The following is a 13,398-nucleotide window of genomic DNA, read 5'->3' as shown; positions in this document are numbered from 1 at the left end:
CCTCATGACCACTTGACAAAAGGCCGGTTATTTCAAATGGAGGCGTTTGTTGTTTGCGCAGGTGGTGTACATATTGGATCATCTTTTGGTCTCCTCTCTTGTTTCTCTGCGGAATGTTTTTCCTTTCAATTTGGGGGTTTTGAGTACACGAAAACATGGTATAATGACTTGGCTTGAAGATAAAGCAAAACACTTGGACACACACAACCACGGATGGGAGATCAAGATCCATTGTTGTCTAGGGTAGTCGAGGGTATCTCAAATAAGGGCATCTCAATTCCTCGGTATCTTTGAAGTATATCCATTCATTCGAGAACATGTATGACGTCGATATTCATTTCATGTCGCGGAGAGCTAGCTTCTGTCCTCATTTACTGCGTGAGCTGTGTGAGTTCGGCGGTCTAATTACTGATCATAGTAGTTCGAGAAATAGAACATTTGAGATTGATTTATATTAGCGACAAAAATCACTTGTTCGACGCCTTCTTGGGCGGCGGCGGGAAATACATCGATGTGCCCTGCGCCTGTCCATTCTGCCCCTCGGCGCCCTGAGGCATCTCAGGCGGCCCCTGTGGCGTCGACAGATTCGAATGATCGCGCAGTGGAAGATCGGAACAAATACTGCCACTCCCCAGACGGTTAAAGCCCGGTGTACGACTATTCTCCGGTCGATGAATGAAAGGCGAATACAGGCCCTCGCCGTGGCTGACGGGCATGGCAGCGGCCGCAGGAGGGTATCCTGGTGTTCGCGGGATCATTCCCGGGTGATCCTGGCCGAAGAAGGCGGGGGTCATGGGGATCATTCTTGGGGACTTCATAATTTCTTCCTCGAATTCTTTCTCGATGCGCTTCTCTTCTCTTTGCTCGAGAATCTCGTCCCGCTCGGCTTTGGTGACGAAGCATGAGTGGACGATGACGGCGAATTCGATGAAGTAGAGCACACTAAGACAGGTTCGGTCAGTATGATAATCCATGGGTCAAGTACCCTGAACGGGTGGTACTCCACATACATGATGATGATTGTGACCGCGAAAAGGCTCTTTGCCTGCTGGCAGTAGTGAATGTTGGACTTGTGGGCTGCTACATCGCAATTCTTGGCGATATACCATGGCGCTCCGGGCTGAGGATGCTTGGGATCGGAGGTATCACTACTCGCCTGGAAGCGAGCAGAGATAATGTAAAGAATCATGATGCCACCGTGAATGAAGGCACCGATTGGGGGGAAAAATAGATGTAGACAGTGCACCGGAAATTTGACGATCAGCAAGAAGGTGCTGACCACTCCGATGATCAGATTGAACTTGTCCAGGCTAAAGTGGCCATGATTAACTGAGAGATCCTAGTAGAAATCGAGGAACCTGATTTGGCATTGGAATATGATCAAAACATACAAAGTTGACCAGACCATGGGAGTTGTATACGGTCGATAATTAGCAGCGGCGTACAGCGCTGCGTTGGGCGCACTGTTGAACCCATTATCGGCGCCATCCTGCCACAGCAGTGTCCGATATAGATTGTGCGAAGCGATACCCGTCAGCGTCAAGATGGCGACTGTGACCGGAAGCTCTACGACCATCAGCCAGAGCGTGAGCTTGTAGTGGCGATGCCGCCTGGGGAAGATGAACGGCATTGTGACGTGAAGCGACCGGTGTGTGTGAGAGGTCGTTGCCTCGCACACTATCAGTTCTTGTAATGAAGATCGAGGTTCCTTGCTTGAGATAAGAGCAAGGCAGCACTTGGCGTTTCGTACAACGCGGACTCTCGGCCAGGCCGGCTGGCTGATCTAGACAGCGCTTCGCATGTGCAAGCGACAAGTCGAGATTCTTCAGCTTAGAGAGTTGGACGTAAGATGAAATCCAAGCAGCAAACGATTGAAAACAAAAGAAGAGGAAAGAGGAAAAAGCTTTTCAAGATGCTGCTGGATCCGGATCACCGGCTCTGTATATGAGGCCTCCTGCCGGCGACCCTACGGTGCTGAGTCCTGGGGTTTTCTCGTTCAACCATGTTCATCACGAAGCTGCATCGACTCGAGGGAGAGAGGGGAAAACACACGAATCAGCAGGGAATTTGGATTTGCGATTGCCATTTAGTGTTCCCGACAGCTGCATCTGGCCAATCCCCGGCAGCGGCAAAGCGCCAGAGCACGCATGGCTTCAGCGATGCTGCGCCAATCGTCAGTCATAAGCCGGGGAGAGGCTGTCGGGCCATCACACGCTAAAAACCGAACGAGAGTGTGATGGGAGGCGATCTGCACGACCGTCTGCTCCACTCGCCTCGAGTGTAAGTGTTCTCCCTTGGAAAATGTGGTCTTTGTACGACTTGTACTTCACCGGCGTGTGCTACGGTCAAGCGGGGTTCGGAGCATGTTCAAGGGACACCAGACCTTGGATGACCGTGACTCCTGGATGGTCGGAAGGCGGTTAGTGATTGAGCTTGCATGGTTTGCTGGGGGTGATATACTGCGGCTAGTAGCACTGTGTCACAGACTAACATCCAGTACTGCTGCTGAGGTATGGTCACACACACACGAGAAGCGCGAGTTGCTGATTTCTCCATTGGACACTTTGTTGACTGGGCATGAGACGCCCTAGTTGATGATCAAGATAAACCGATGAAAAGCTTAGACACAGTCATCATTCAACGTCCATGGAATGTAGTTAAAAGGTAGTTGTGACGACTGGAGGTTTAAGTAGTATGAAAGAAGGTCAAACCTTTAGTATCTACAGTGGATTGTGGAAAGGTCAAGTCATGTGGTCCCGAGCCATTCATCAACTTAAGCATTTAGATGTACCGAGTCCAGTGGTACTCACTCTCACTCTCACTCTCCACTGGGAACGCCTCAATGAAGCTTCTCGTGAGCTCCATACGAGACATCTAACGACATCACTGACACCCATTCCAATTTCCAACCTGGCGTCCTACTTCCATAGCGCTGCTCGCATCAGTTCCATCATCAAGTGTTGTATTACTACTCGGGTAAATGAGGGTGGGAATGCAAGCACTTCGCCATCCAATTCACCATCTTCGTCTCGCGCTACCAGCCCCATCCATACATCGGCCCTGGTCTCGCAGTAGTGTCCCGCCCATCTTCATCCCCATCACATCTCGTATCGTGCGTGGCCGTGGCGTGATGAGCTCCCGGCGCGAGGACTCGATTCCACACGAGCTTCGCACGGCGGCAGAGCCCCGACAGAATCGACTATACCCGGTGCGGCTGTCGCATGTGGAATACGCCAACTCGTCGGTCCGGTTGCTGCAATTGACTCTTCCGAGACAGGATTGTGACGATGTATGTGTGTTCATGCATTGTGTGTCATGTGACAGAGCATGGATCCCAGTAGAAGATGAGCTCACCCGATTCAATTGAGGTGATTGCATTTGACTCATGAAGCAGAGGCAGACGAGAGAGTAGAGCAAACAGGATAAATTGGAATGGGAGCTGACGATACATCTTTACGAGGGCCAGGGTAACGGACTAGATCAAGAACCCTTTTCTTTCCTACCGGGTCAGTGGTTAGACGTTCATATCCCGTCAATTTCAACGGCCGGCGGCTTCACCATCACATCCACGCCCGCAGACGCCCGTGTATTACCCTCGCTAGACTCGCCGATCGACCCACCAGATGGCGAGAACCCCGAGCTATCAGTCTCTGAGTCTCGAGGCAGAGAGCCCTTTGTAGAATTGGCAGTTCAAGAGGCTCAGGCTAATCCTCCCGCGGCATGGCTGTGGAAGCCCCTCGAGGAAATCCTGGGGAAACCGTTGAATATTCGGGTTGGGGGAAGCTTTACTTGGCCTCCGAGTGTGAACGAGATCAGTGCGATCAAAAATGTGGTGATGATTGCGGGCGGTGTTGGAATCAAGTATGTTATCCCAAGAGTGACGATCCAACTGAACTATTCGTCACAGACAGGATTTCATGAGCCTGCTTTTTGATTCGATACACTCGGACCGATTGAGAGAGCTAACCTCATACGAACAGTCCATTGATTTCAATACTTGCCCATTTAAACAACGAAAGTTCCACTTCTCCCCCATTACATGTTCATCTCCTCTACTCCAGTCGCCTCCCGCCAGGCCACACTGCCGCTCACAAGTCAAGTGAATCACCATCAATCGAGGACCTAGAGAGCCAAATCTTGTTCCTCCCACGAATTCGGTCCATCATTCGCTCCCAGCAGCAAGCTCGACGTCTGCGAGTCTCACTGGACCTCTTCTTGACGCCTGCGAGTTCTTCGGAGCAGGTCTCGGTGGAGTCACCCGCAGATCTGACCGTTCACTGTAGGAGGATGGGACGAAGGGACCTTTTAGGGCGGTGCATGGCCAAGATGGCAAGCGAGATTCGCGAGAAAGCGTGGCCTATGTGTGTGGGCCACCGCAGATGACGGATACGATGGTGGAAATGCTCGAGATCATCATGGGGGCGGAGGGTGGAAAGAGTCGGATCTTTTATGAAAAGTGGTGGTAGATGTGACAAGTTTGAGATACAAATGTCCCAACCCCCAGGTGATAATAATTTCCATTCCATGACAATGTATTCACAGGCTCTTTGCTATCCATTGCGTATATCCCTGGCAATCATGAGAGGGGCGAGAGAACACGAAAGCTCCCCAGGCGGAGTAAGAATAACAGTATCATAACATGTCGCTCGCGATAAGCCCAAAAAACACCCCCGGATTTCAAGTAGAGAGGCCATGAGACAGTTGACTTGGGGCAGACTCAGTCAGGGATGCCGCTCATGGTAATCGAAGATGCACATGCAAATGCAGATTGCGCATATGAAGAGACAGTCCCAAACATGTCGGCGGCCAGCTCGTTCATCATTGCTCGCTCGGCCCTTTGACAGCGCCACCATCTACAATCATCATCTCGTCGAGCTTGATCTCTGTCTTGCCCCATTCAAGACGCTTATAAGTGGTCACTCGACCGGGCCCCATGTCGAAGTCGTAGAATCGCACCCGTCGAACATATTCGTTGTAACCGCCATAACCACCTAGGCCCGCCCCACCACCATAACACATCCACAGAGAAGGCTTCTCATTGGAATCCTTCTCGAGCATGCAGTAGTCATTGGCGTGGTCACTACAAACGAGGGAAAAAAGTAAGTCTCTTGGCACGGTATGACTTGCGGGAATAATTTTCACACTTACTGTCCGCAGCTGACGAACAGGACCCCCTCCTCTTGAAGGGCGTCCTTGAAGCCGGAATTGAATCCAGGTGCCGTGGGTGCTTCCAGCCATGCTCCTTTGTAGTGATTCTTGTCGTTTCGGTACTCAGGAAGTGGGATGTGGATGAATGCCATATTCATGTGAATATGGGTATATTCTTTGTGCTTTTTCTTCAAGCTCTGCGCAGTATTTTTGAACCACCGAATCTGGCTTGGCTTGACCCAGTCGTAACCGCGGAACTGACGCTCATCGGGAGAATACGAATGCGTGTCGAGAAGGTAGAGGGTCAGGGCGGAGTGCGCGCCATTGCCGCGGTCGAGAACTTCGACGATATAATTACCGACTCCATCGATATCTTCTGGGCCAGCAGCAGAAAGGGAGTACGGTAAGTCTTCATAGATAGACATGAGCTGAGCGCGGGTCATATCGCCTTCGTCGTCGTGGTTTCCAAAGATCACGGCATAAGGGATCTTGCGATCCACGAGAAGCTTCACCCCCTTGAAGACAGCGCTTTGAGCATCTGGTGCAGTCTCTCCATTGACTTGGTCTCCACTCAGGACCACGAAGTCTGGCTTCTCTTCGTCCAAAAGCCGCTCCACAAATTCCAAGGTCCGAGGATCAGCCTCGCATTTCTGGCCCGGGATCAACTCAGCGGGCACAGGGTCCCGACAATCACCAAGTCCTGTGCTGAGATGCAGGTCCGCAAGCTGCATCACCTTAAATCGGCCATTCTCGTTGATGCGAGGCACAGGCTTCTTCAATTTCACGGGATTTCCACGCCGAATGCTCAACCGGGTCTCCAGCTTCTCCGTCCATCCATCCAGCAACAGTGGTGTGTCTTTGACCTCCCAGTTCAAACGTGGGTCGACAGCATCTGCGCCAAAAAGAACATCAATATAAGTGACTGCCTTGCCAGAATCGCTGGCATGGCGCGAAGCTGATCGCCTCAGCCAAATTCCACCGGGACGAGCTTCCCAGGTCTCCACAACCTCCCCCTTAGATGAAGGCTCAGCAGGAGGCGTCAGCCGGCTGATCTTCAAGTCAATGACGACCTTGTCATCCGGGCCCAATTCCTCCTCTTTCTTTCGTTGAAACTGAACATACGCAGTCGAGGTCCAGCCATTGCGCAGATAGAGGTCTTTTTCGATGCGGTACCAGGCTGCCGGGTCAAGCTTGCAACTTGAAAAGGGATTGAGGGTCGAGCATTGTGTAATTGTGACATCGGTGATCACATAACCAGAATAGTGCATGGGAAGGTGGCCATGAATGGACGCAGGTAAGACGCGGAATTTGCTGTCGAGAAAGAGGACTATGAGAACTGTAAATGTAGCTAACAAGCCGAGCTGAATGCCCGTTCGAACCTGGAAAAAGGAGGTGTTAGGACTTCGTAGGGTAGTTTAATCAAACCCAGCAACCAAGTATTAGAGAGCGCAACTGAGCCCAAGCAGGAGATTCATTAGCACTTACGAGCCGGCGAGCCATGATAGTTTTAGATGTCACCCTGGCAAGGTCTTGGAGAAATGTAGGGTGTCGCGCAGGTGCATCATGCCACCGAGTTCAGTGTGAAAAACCGACTCGTCAATGAGGCCGGAAGGGGACCGAAGGCGACTGGTCCACTCACAGAGTCCTCAGTTCCATCGAAAGATTAACGTGTTCAGGAGAAACTGGACAATTTCTCGAAAGGAGCAACTTGAAGCGGACGCTTGGACTATGACCGGTAGGCGGTCACTCGAGACCACTCCTTAGGCTCGCGTGAATTGCCGAGGAGACCGGCAGCTGACAGATGGAGCATGTCAAGTCCAACATGTAAGCATTTGGGTTGTACAACTACCACGTACAAACTCCAGTCGCACTGCCCAACAATTTTGACTTCACAATGTCAGTCCAGCACTCTTCGAAAGAAGGCGCTCTATTTTGTGGCAAAACTGACCTCTTCAGGGTCTCCATGTCTAGACGAAAAGAACTATAACCGAACCAAGATTGTTGGTCTGATTGATTTCAACAACGTCTATGTAGACTGATGAGGTAATCTCAGATCTATTCGTGAGGAAGTCTATGCTTGGAGAACAAGTCTATCTACCGTGCATATACAGTGACAGGTCAGGTGAGGGCCAGATGCAAATCCAACTGAAGCTTAGGCTGTCTTGGTCTCAGCGGCAATTTCACTGGGCGACTTCTTGCCAGCAAGAATATTCTGCGTGGAGGCAAGGATAGTCGACCAGTCCTTGAAGGTCGTGTAAGGCATGCCGCGGCGCTGGCAGAATGTCACCAAATCTAAAGAGATAAGAGTCAGCTGTCGTGGGTTCACTCCTGGGGCCCAGTGCTGTGATATAATACCCTACCTTTGCCTTCTTTCGCGAACAAAAGGTTGGTCTCAGCCGCAGCCGATAGATCAGAAACACCGTCACCAGCATACAAGAGGATGGGGCGCTCGCTATCGGGAAGAGCTGCATAGGGCTTGATCTCGAGGGACTTGTCGTGACCGAAGTGACTGCCAAACAGAAGACCGGCGTGAGCATGATATGTCATCGTAACGGGGACTACAGGCGTTCCAATGGAACCCGAGCATTGACGCAGACTCACCTGTCATCGTGGTAGGAAATTTGCCACCCTCCCTCGCTGTTGATCTCCTTGCCGTTGCGAGGAATCACCTCGTTGCAGACAATGTGAAGATGGCTCTTAGGCTTGTGACCCAGGAATTGCTCCAGCAGAGCGCTGATGATCGGGCGCATTCCCGAGGACAAGATGACGATGGGGACATTGTTCTCCTCGGCCCAGTAGTAGAACTTTTCAAAGTAAGGGTCCAGCTTCATGTTCTTCTTCAGGATCTCGATGCATTGGTCGTAGGGAGTGTTGATGCTCTCGAGCATGGTGCGGAAGGCGTCACTGAGGGCGAGGAATAGTCAGTCACATCTGTCACGAGGCAGCACATCGAAAGGAACTACAGGCGCCAATCCATACCGGAAGCCCATACGCTCCTCCAAGACTTCATCGTTCAACTTGCGGCGTTCCGTCAAACCAAAGCCGAGGTTGTCGATCTACGTCAGTCAGTCATCGTTCGGCCAGCGAGAACGTTGGGTGCGGGAGTGGGAGGAATCGTACGGACCATATAGTCATTGCCTATTCACAAAATCAGTATGCAAACTCAATGTCCGTCCCCCAGGGTTCAAGTATGGCCTACTGTCGTCGACTGTGATTGTGCCGTCAAAGTCAGTGAAGAAGATGACCTTGGGCTTGGTCTCCATGTACGGGAGGACGGTGGACCCCATCGTGGATGCGAAAGGACACGAAGCTGGCACTGTAGACCTTGTCAGGCGAGCGGAGAGCAAGAGTCGAGTCGGGCGTGGACCTGAACAACAACCTCGTATCTATGAGCAAAAGTGATGCAGGGCGTCTGTATTCACGGATTGCGCAATTGTGCAGAAGAGAAGGAGAGTAATCGCAAATGTCGAATTCCCTAAAGAATCATCTCGGGACTCGGACCGCCTGGAGGGGTTCCCCTCCGGTGAAGAGCGCACCGCCGACCGCAGAACGACGAGGAGGGGCGGCCAACAAAATCCTGGGGAGGGCAGCGCGTCAGAGGCTCTCATGTTGAATGAACAGGACGGGACCAACTTGCAAAGTGGGTCATGGTCCACCATTTTGGCTTTCAAGCCCAGTGCAATTGCATGTGGTCGCGCAATTGGCAGCAGATGGTGGTGGACGAAGCGCTGACTTGGGTCTCGAGGGGAGTCCAATTGGACTCGGTGGTCCGCATCACGGCTCTAACATCTGGTCAGTCTGCGATTGGCAGAAGAGCCAAGATGATATGACACTTGAGATGTCAGGAACCCTTATGGACCCTTTAGAGTCTGGATTGATGGATGGGATGGGCTTCCCCAAGGCTCAGAAAAAGTGGAGTGGATCGTGTTCGGACCGGCGGCAGATTCCAATTTATCTGTCGGAGAAATTTCCGAGGGCTTCAGGCACGACCAGGGCCGGTGTTGATGTCACGGAGCCACAATGACTCGCTTGCTGCAAATCCTGGGACGAGTCTTTGGAACAGCTCCTTCGCCAGCTCCAGCAAGTCGTGTGACGACGAACATCGCTCGAGCACGAGCGCGAGCGCGCGCCATTGACACCGATTTCTCTGTCTTTCGAGGTGCGTTGCAGGTCCGAATGGGGAACACCACAACGTGGGGAGACAGCAAAGAAATTTGACAGTTGACTCCCGGGGTGATGCTTGATGGTAATTGCGATCAGCTGACCAGGCGTACAGAGGGCGACCGCGCGGTAATTCACCAGAAACAGCCTCAACTGACAAAACCCTTGAAAGTCGGCGACAAGACGAATCTGCGTCGTGGCCATGTTGCACATGAGAAGATCATCGGGAGTCGAGTCTGGGATGCAGTCCCTGCACACAAAGGTAGGTGACTTTTCGCCGGAGAAGAAAACCCCCCTAGTCCTCGTCAGACAAGCTAATCGCAGAGCATGGTGCTAGGTCCCGATGTCCGATTGAGTCTGCCAACGCTGGAAGAATATGTCGCTTTGAGTCCTCGTCTCGTCACTCCGGTACGCGTGTTGTCAACCTCACAGACATACACTCTGAGTTCTGTCGCTGACGACGTCTTGATACCTAGATCTATTCACATGACGCCAATTTGATTGTATCGCTCCTCGATCTTCACGTCAACCCTCCAGCCACAGACGACTCACAACCTCCTCTCGAGATCTTAGAGTCAGGGACAGGACATGGTTCATTGACGCTTCACCTCGCCCGGGCAATTCACGCCGCCAATTCAACACCTCCACCACGTCCGGCCGGGTCACAAATCCAGTATTTGAAGGACCGAGCGCTTCGACCGGGCGAGCAGAGCACACCGGCCACGGATGGCACACAGAGCTCTGAGGATATCGACACGGCTCAGCGGGAATGGGATGCCTGGCGAGCAACCCGCAAGGCAGTGATTCATACGGTGGACGTCTCTGGAAAGTTCGCAGCCCTGGCCGAAAAGAATGTCAACGGCTTTCGTCGTGGGATCTATGCTGGCAATGTTGATTTCCACGTAGGCTCGGTTGAGGACTGGGTCGCTGAGCAGTCCAAGCGAAGGAGCAAAAAGGTCATGGCGTTGTCCTCCTCTAGCGACGCAGCTCCTGAACCTTTCTTGTCCCATGTGATGCTGGACATGCCCTCGGCCGATCTGCGGATTCCTCCCGTGGCCCCTCTATTGAAACGAGGTGGTTATCTTGTTGTCTTTATGCCGAGCATCACTCAAATTGGGGAGTGCGTGCGGACCATCCGTCAACATCGACTCCCCTTTGTGCAAGAAAGGGTAATTGAACTAGGTCTCGGCATGACGAGCGGCCGGCATTGGGATGTTCGACTCGCGTACAAAAAGTCTGCGGCTGATCCCTCATCGTGGGCACCCCCTGTCGAGTCGGACGGTGAGGATGCAGCTGCTACTGGTATTTCAAGTGCGGAGCAGGCTGAAGACTCGGAGGCCGGTCCTGATGAGATCGTCCTGCCCGATGTACCTCTCAAGAATGATGAGCCCGTCATGGTCTGCCGACCCAAGGTCGGTATCCGGACCGTAGGCGGAGGTTTCATCGGGGTGTGGCGTCGTATTGAAGACCCCTCTGAAAGCACTACATAGAGGAAGTTCTTTGGCGAGACATGGGGCTGCCAACAAATGGATGCCACCACCATTGCCTCCCATCCAATTGTATGTACCTCGGGGATGAGGAACAAAAATGTATAATAGTAGCGACACGAGACGATGGTGTTTAGTGTACAGATAATGAATGTCCGGGTCTAGATTTACATCTATTTCTCCAGGAACATCCTCCCCTCCCGCGTCGTTTCGATGTTTTGTGTTAATATTTCAAGGCCATCTCTCAGTAACCCTTCGACTGAATCACTCAGGAACTGGCTGCGGCTCAGCTTCAGGTTGAGGCTGAGAGTACGTGGATGCCTGCTTTAACACCCAGTCCGAAACATCCTTCGAGAATTGTTCCCTCGTCTCACCCGGGTCCATGTGTACTCGATGATATCCTCCCTCATATGTAACAAAGGTGACATCACCCTTCTTCTCCAAAACACTCGCAAGCTTCTTTGTAGCATCCCAGCTCGTGATCCGATCTCCATTACCATGACCAAACCACATTGGCAAGACCTCGGTATTCTTCAAATCCTCCTCCTTGAGCTTCTCCAACCAAATCCCACGATCCAACATCCCCGCTAGCTGCTCCAAAGTACCCGTGTTGTGACAAAGCTCGTCCGAGGTGTAGTCCTTCACGACTTGCTCATCCCGACAGATCAATGAGCCGTCCAGGGGAGAGTATCGTTGCCATTTGGGCAAAACCCGAGCGACCAGTCGGCCCATGATGACCGTGAAGGCCATGGGGCGAGTCGCAGGGTCCAATGCAATTAAAGGTGAGTAGCATAGAACGCCTGCCAGCTGGGGACGCGCCGTTGACTGGTTGTAGGGCGAGTCTGGGTGCAATACGTAATTGAGCACCTCGCCGCCGCCCATGCTGTGACCCATCACGAAGAGAGGCACGTTAGGTGGGACGGGAATGGCTCGTAAGAATGAGTGAAGGTCCGAGAGGACCAGAGCGGTACCGCCGCTATTTCCGCGGTCTTTGCGCCCCTTGAAGGAGCGTCCCCAGCCCCTGTACGTTGGGTCAGTGAACTGTAGTCTTCGCGGAGAAAGAGCGGAAGGCTCAAATGTCGGGGGTGCAGCTTCTGATACTGGCTCACCTCTGATCAAAAGCTCGAACCTCGATTCCGTTTGATGCCAGTGTTGGAAAGAGATCATAATAGGCATTGCCTGCGATTGGGAACATTAGTCAATTGCACGTATCGCGTACCAATCTATCGTGAATGGGATCCATACAATGATCACTGAATCCGTGAACAAGGGCAAGTATAGCCTTGGGTGATCCCTCCGACTGTAGTAGAACGATATTTGTTGTTAGCAGACGGCCCAAAGATACCTCTTCCGTGGTTCATCGACTGGGGCTCTGGAACACACCTTCCATGTCTTGGTGTACAGCTCAGTCTCGTCAGGAAGAGTGTGGCTACCCTCTTCAACACTCATGGTGGGCAAGTCTAGAGGCTTGCTCGAAATTTGATTTCCAGCTCTGAGAAGGAACGCTTGGGATATGATAAATGGTCTTGGCTGTCTGGGGTAGCCACGCTTGGTCACTAGGGCGCCAGCAGAACGTAAGTGCCCGAAGCAGCATGTGATTGCTGAGCTGCGAGCCGAGAATTGGTCGGCCGCTCGCCAGTCCCCGCCGGAGCGGCAAAGTGTCAAGCTTGATTGGCCTCGGCTTCCTTTGGAAAGCTCCACCCTTTTATCAATCATTCTTCATTCAGCCCAACGCGTTAAGCTTCCCTCCCATCGAAGAACACCTACTGAAGTAAATGCTCACAGTATAGTCGATATTTCGCTATGGTCGACGAAGATGAGGTATTCAGCATCAGGGTGCGACCTCGTTGCGGAAGACTGAGGGCATCACAGCGAGAATCGACTAGTTGAGCTACGACATTGGACTTTGCATGTTGATTCGAATAGCCGTGCTGTGTGCTCCATTCGAATTCAGAGACGTGAAGAGAATAAGTACATTGCTCAGATGGAAAACGCCTTTCGCCTTGAAAATCAAACGTCAAAACAAAAGCAACCTCATTCGAAGGCCCTTCAGCCAACGTGTCCACCTAAACACCGGCCCACCCTATGTGTCATGAAGCCGCTTACAGAGGCGCTTCAGGATAAGGTGGGATGTGGAATCGAAAAGTATCGACACACCCTCCTTCCATGTTGCGAAACGATTCAAGAGCGAGAAAAAAAAAGCGAAAGAAAACAGAGGACGAAAGGCAGGAAAAGAAAGGCGGACGAGGAAAGAGGGGGTGGGAAAGTAGGAGAAGAGGTGGAGGGAGAAGCACGATGCGGAAGGTAGATGGAGCAACAATCTTCTCGTCGCATACTTTCCGAAGACGATCTCCAGAACAAGACCTCAGGCGGGCCACACAAGCGCACCGGATGAGCGTGCACCTGCACAAAGAGGAGAGAGAGGAAGATGTGGAAACAGGGCAAGGTAGAAAACGAGAGAGTCGAGGCTAGAGGAGAGTGAAGGGGTACGTAAGGGGAGAGCACTCAGGTCGATTGGGCTTTGATCGAAAGAGCTGGGAGATGCGGGAAGATGGGGCAACGCAGAAACAGAGAGAAGGGAGCCCAAAACAGACGAACGGTA

General features: G+C 52.2%; 6 protein-coding genes across 6 annotated transcripts; 2 read left to right on the top strand and 4 right to left on the bottom strand.

Moving 5' to 3' along the window:
* Nucleotides 1-467: 467 nt before the first annotated feature.
* On the bottom strand, nt 468-1,630 carry N7539_001195 (uncharacterized protein; the record flags this gene model as incomplete). The annotated part of the gene is made up of 3 exons (XM_056930799.1): nt 468-942; nt 1,011-1,310; nt 1,392-1,630. The coding sequence occupies 3 exons, from the start codon at nt 1,628-1,630 to the stop codon at nt 468-470; spliced, it is 1,014 nt and encodes a 337-aa protein (XP_056795092.1).
* A 1,362-nt stretch (nt 1,631-2,992) lies between these two features.
* N7539_001194 (FAD-dependent oxidoreductase) lies at nt 2,993-4,466 on the top strand (the record flags this gene model as incomplete). Its single annotated transcript, XM_056930798.1, is given in 4 exon segments — nt 2,993-3,293; nt 3,480-3,861; nt 3,981-4,272; nt 4,284-4,466. The coding sequence occupies 4 exon segments, from the start codon at nt 2,993-2,995 to the stop codon at nt 4,464-4,466; spliced, it is 1,158 nt and encodes a 385-aa protein (XP_056795091.1).
* A 352-nt stretch (nt 4,467-4,818) lies between these two features.
* Nucleotides 4,819-6,648, bottom strand: N7539_001193 (metallophosphoesterase family protein; the record flags this gene model as incomplete). The annotated part of the gene is made up of 3 exons (XM_056930797.1): nt 4,819-5,080; nt 5,149-6,527; nt 6,634-6,648. The coding sequence occupies 3 exons, from the start codon at nt 6,646-6,648 to the stop codon at nt 4,819-4,821; spliced, it is 1,656 nt and encodes a 551-aa protein (XP_056795090.1).
* A 652-nt stretch (nt 6,649-7,300) lies between these two features.
* N7539_001192 (putative Phosphoserine phosphatase) lies at nt 7,301-8,435 on the bottom strand (the record flags this gene model as incomplete). The annotated part of the gene is made up of 6 exons (XM_056930796.1): nt 7,301-7,440; nt 7,509-7,657; nt 7,750-8,052; nt 8,128-8,204; nt 8,273-8,286; nt 8,348-8,435. The coding sequence occupies 6 exons, from the start codon at nt 8,433-8,435 to the stop codon at nt 7,301-7,303; spliced, it is 771 nt and encodes a 256-aa protein (XP_056795089.1).
* Nucleotides 8,436-9,168: 733 nt separating this feature from the next.
* N7539_001191 (tRNA (adenine-N(1)-)-methyltransferase) lies at nt 9,169-10,799 on the top strand (the record flags this gene model as incomplete). Its single annotated transcript, XM_056930795.1, has 4 exons — nt 9,169-9,307; nt 9,425-9,571; nt 9,647-9,717; nt 9,786-10,799. 4 exons carry the CDS (start codon nt 9,169-9,171, stop codon nt 10,797-10,799), a joined length of 1,371 nt encoding a protein of 456 aa, XP_056795088.1.
* A 261-nt stretch (nt 10,800-11,060) lies between these two features.
* N7539_001190 (acylglycerol lipase) lies at nt 11,061-12,245 on the bottom strand (the record flags this gene model as incomplete). The annotated part of the gene is made up of 4 exons (XM_056930794.1): nt 11,061-11,817; nt 11,906-11,975; nt 12,042-12,096; nt 12,180-12,245. 4 exons carry the CDS (start codon nt 12,243-12,245, stop codon nt 11,061-11,063), a joined length of 948 nt encoding a protein of 315 aa, XP_056795087.1.
* Nucleotides 12,246-13,398: the final 1,153 nt, after the last annotated feature.

The sequence above is a fragment of the Penicillium diatomitis genome, assembly GCF_028827545.1.
Source record: "Penicillium diatomitis strain IBT 30728 chromosome Unknown utg000001l_segment0_segment0, whole genome shotgun sequence".
Taxonomy (NCBI): domain Eukaryota; kingdom Fungi; phylum Ascomycota; class Eurotiomycetes; order Eurotiales; family Aspergillaceae; genus Penicillium; species Penicillium diatomitis.
This window is presented reverse-complemented; position numbering and strand designations above follow the sequence as displayed.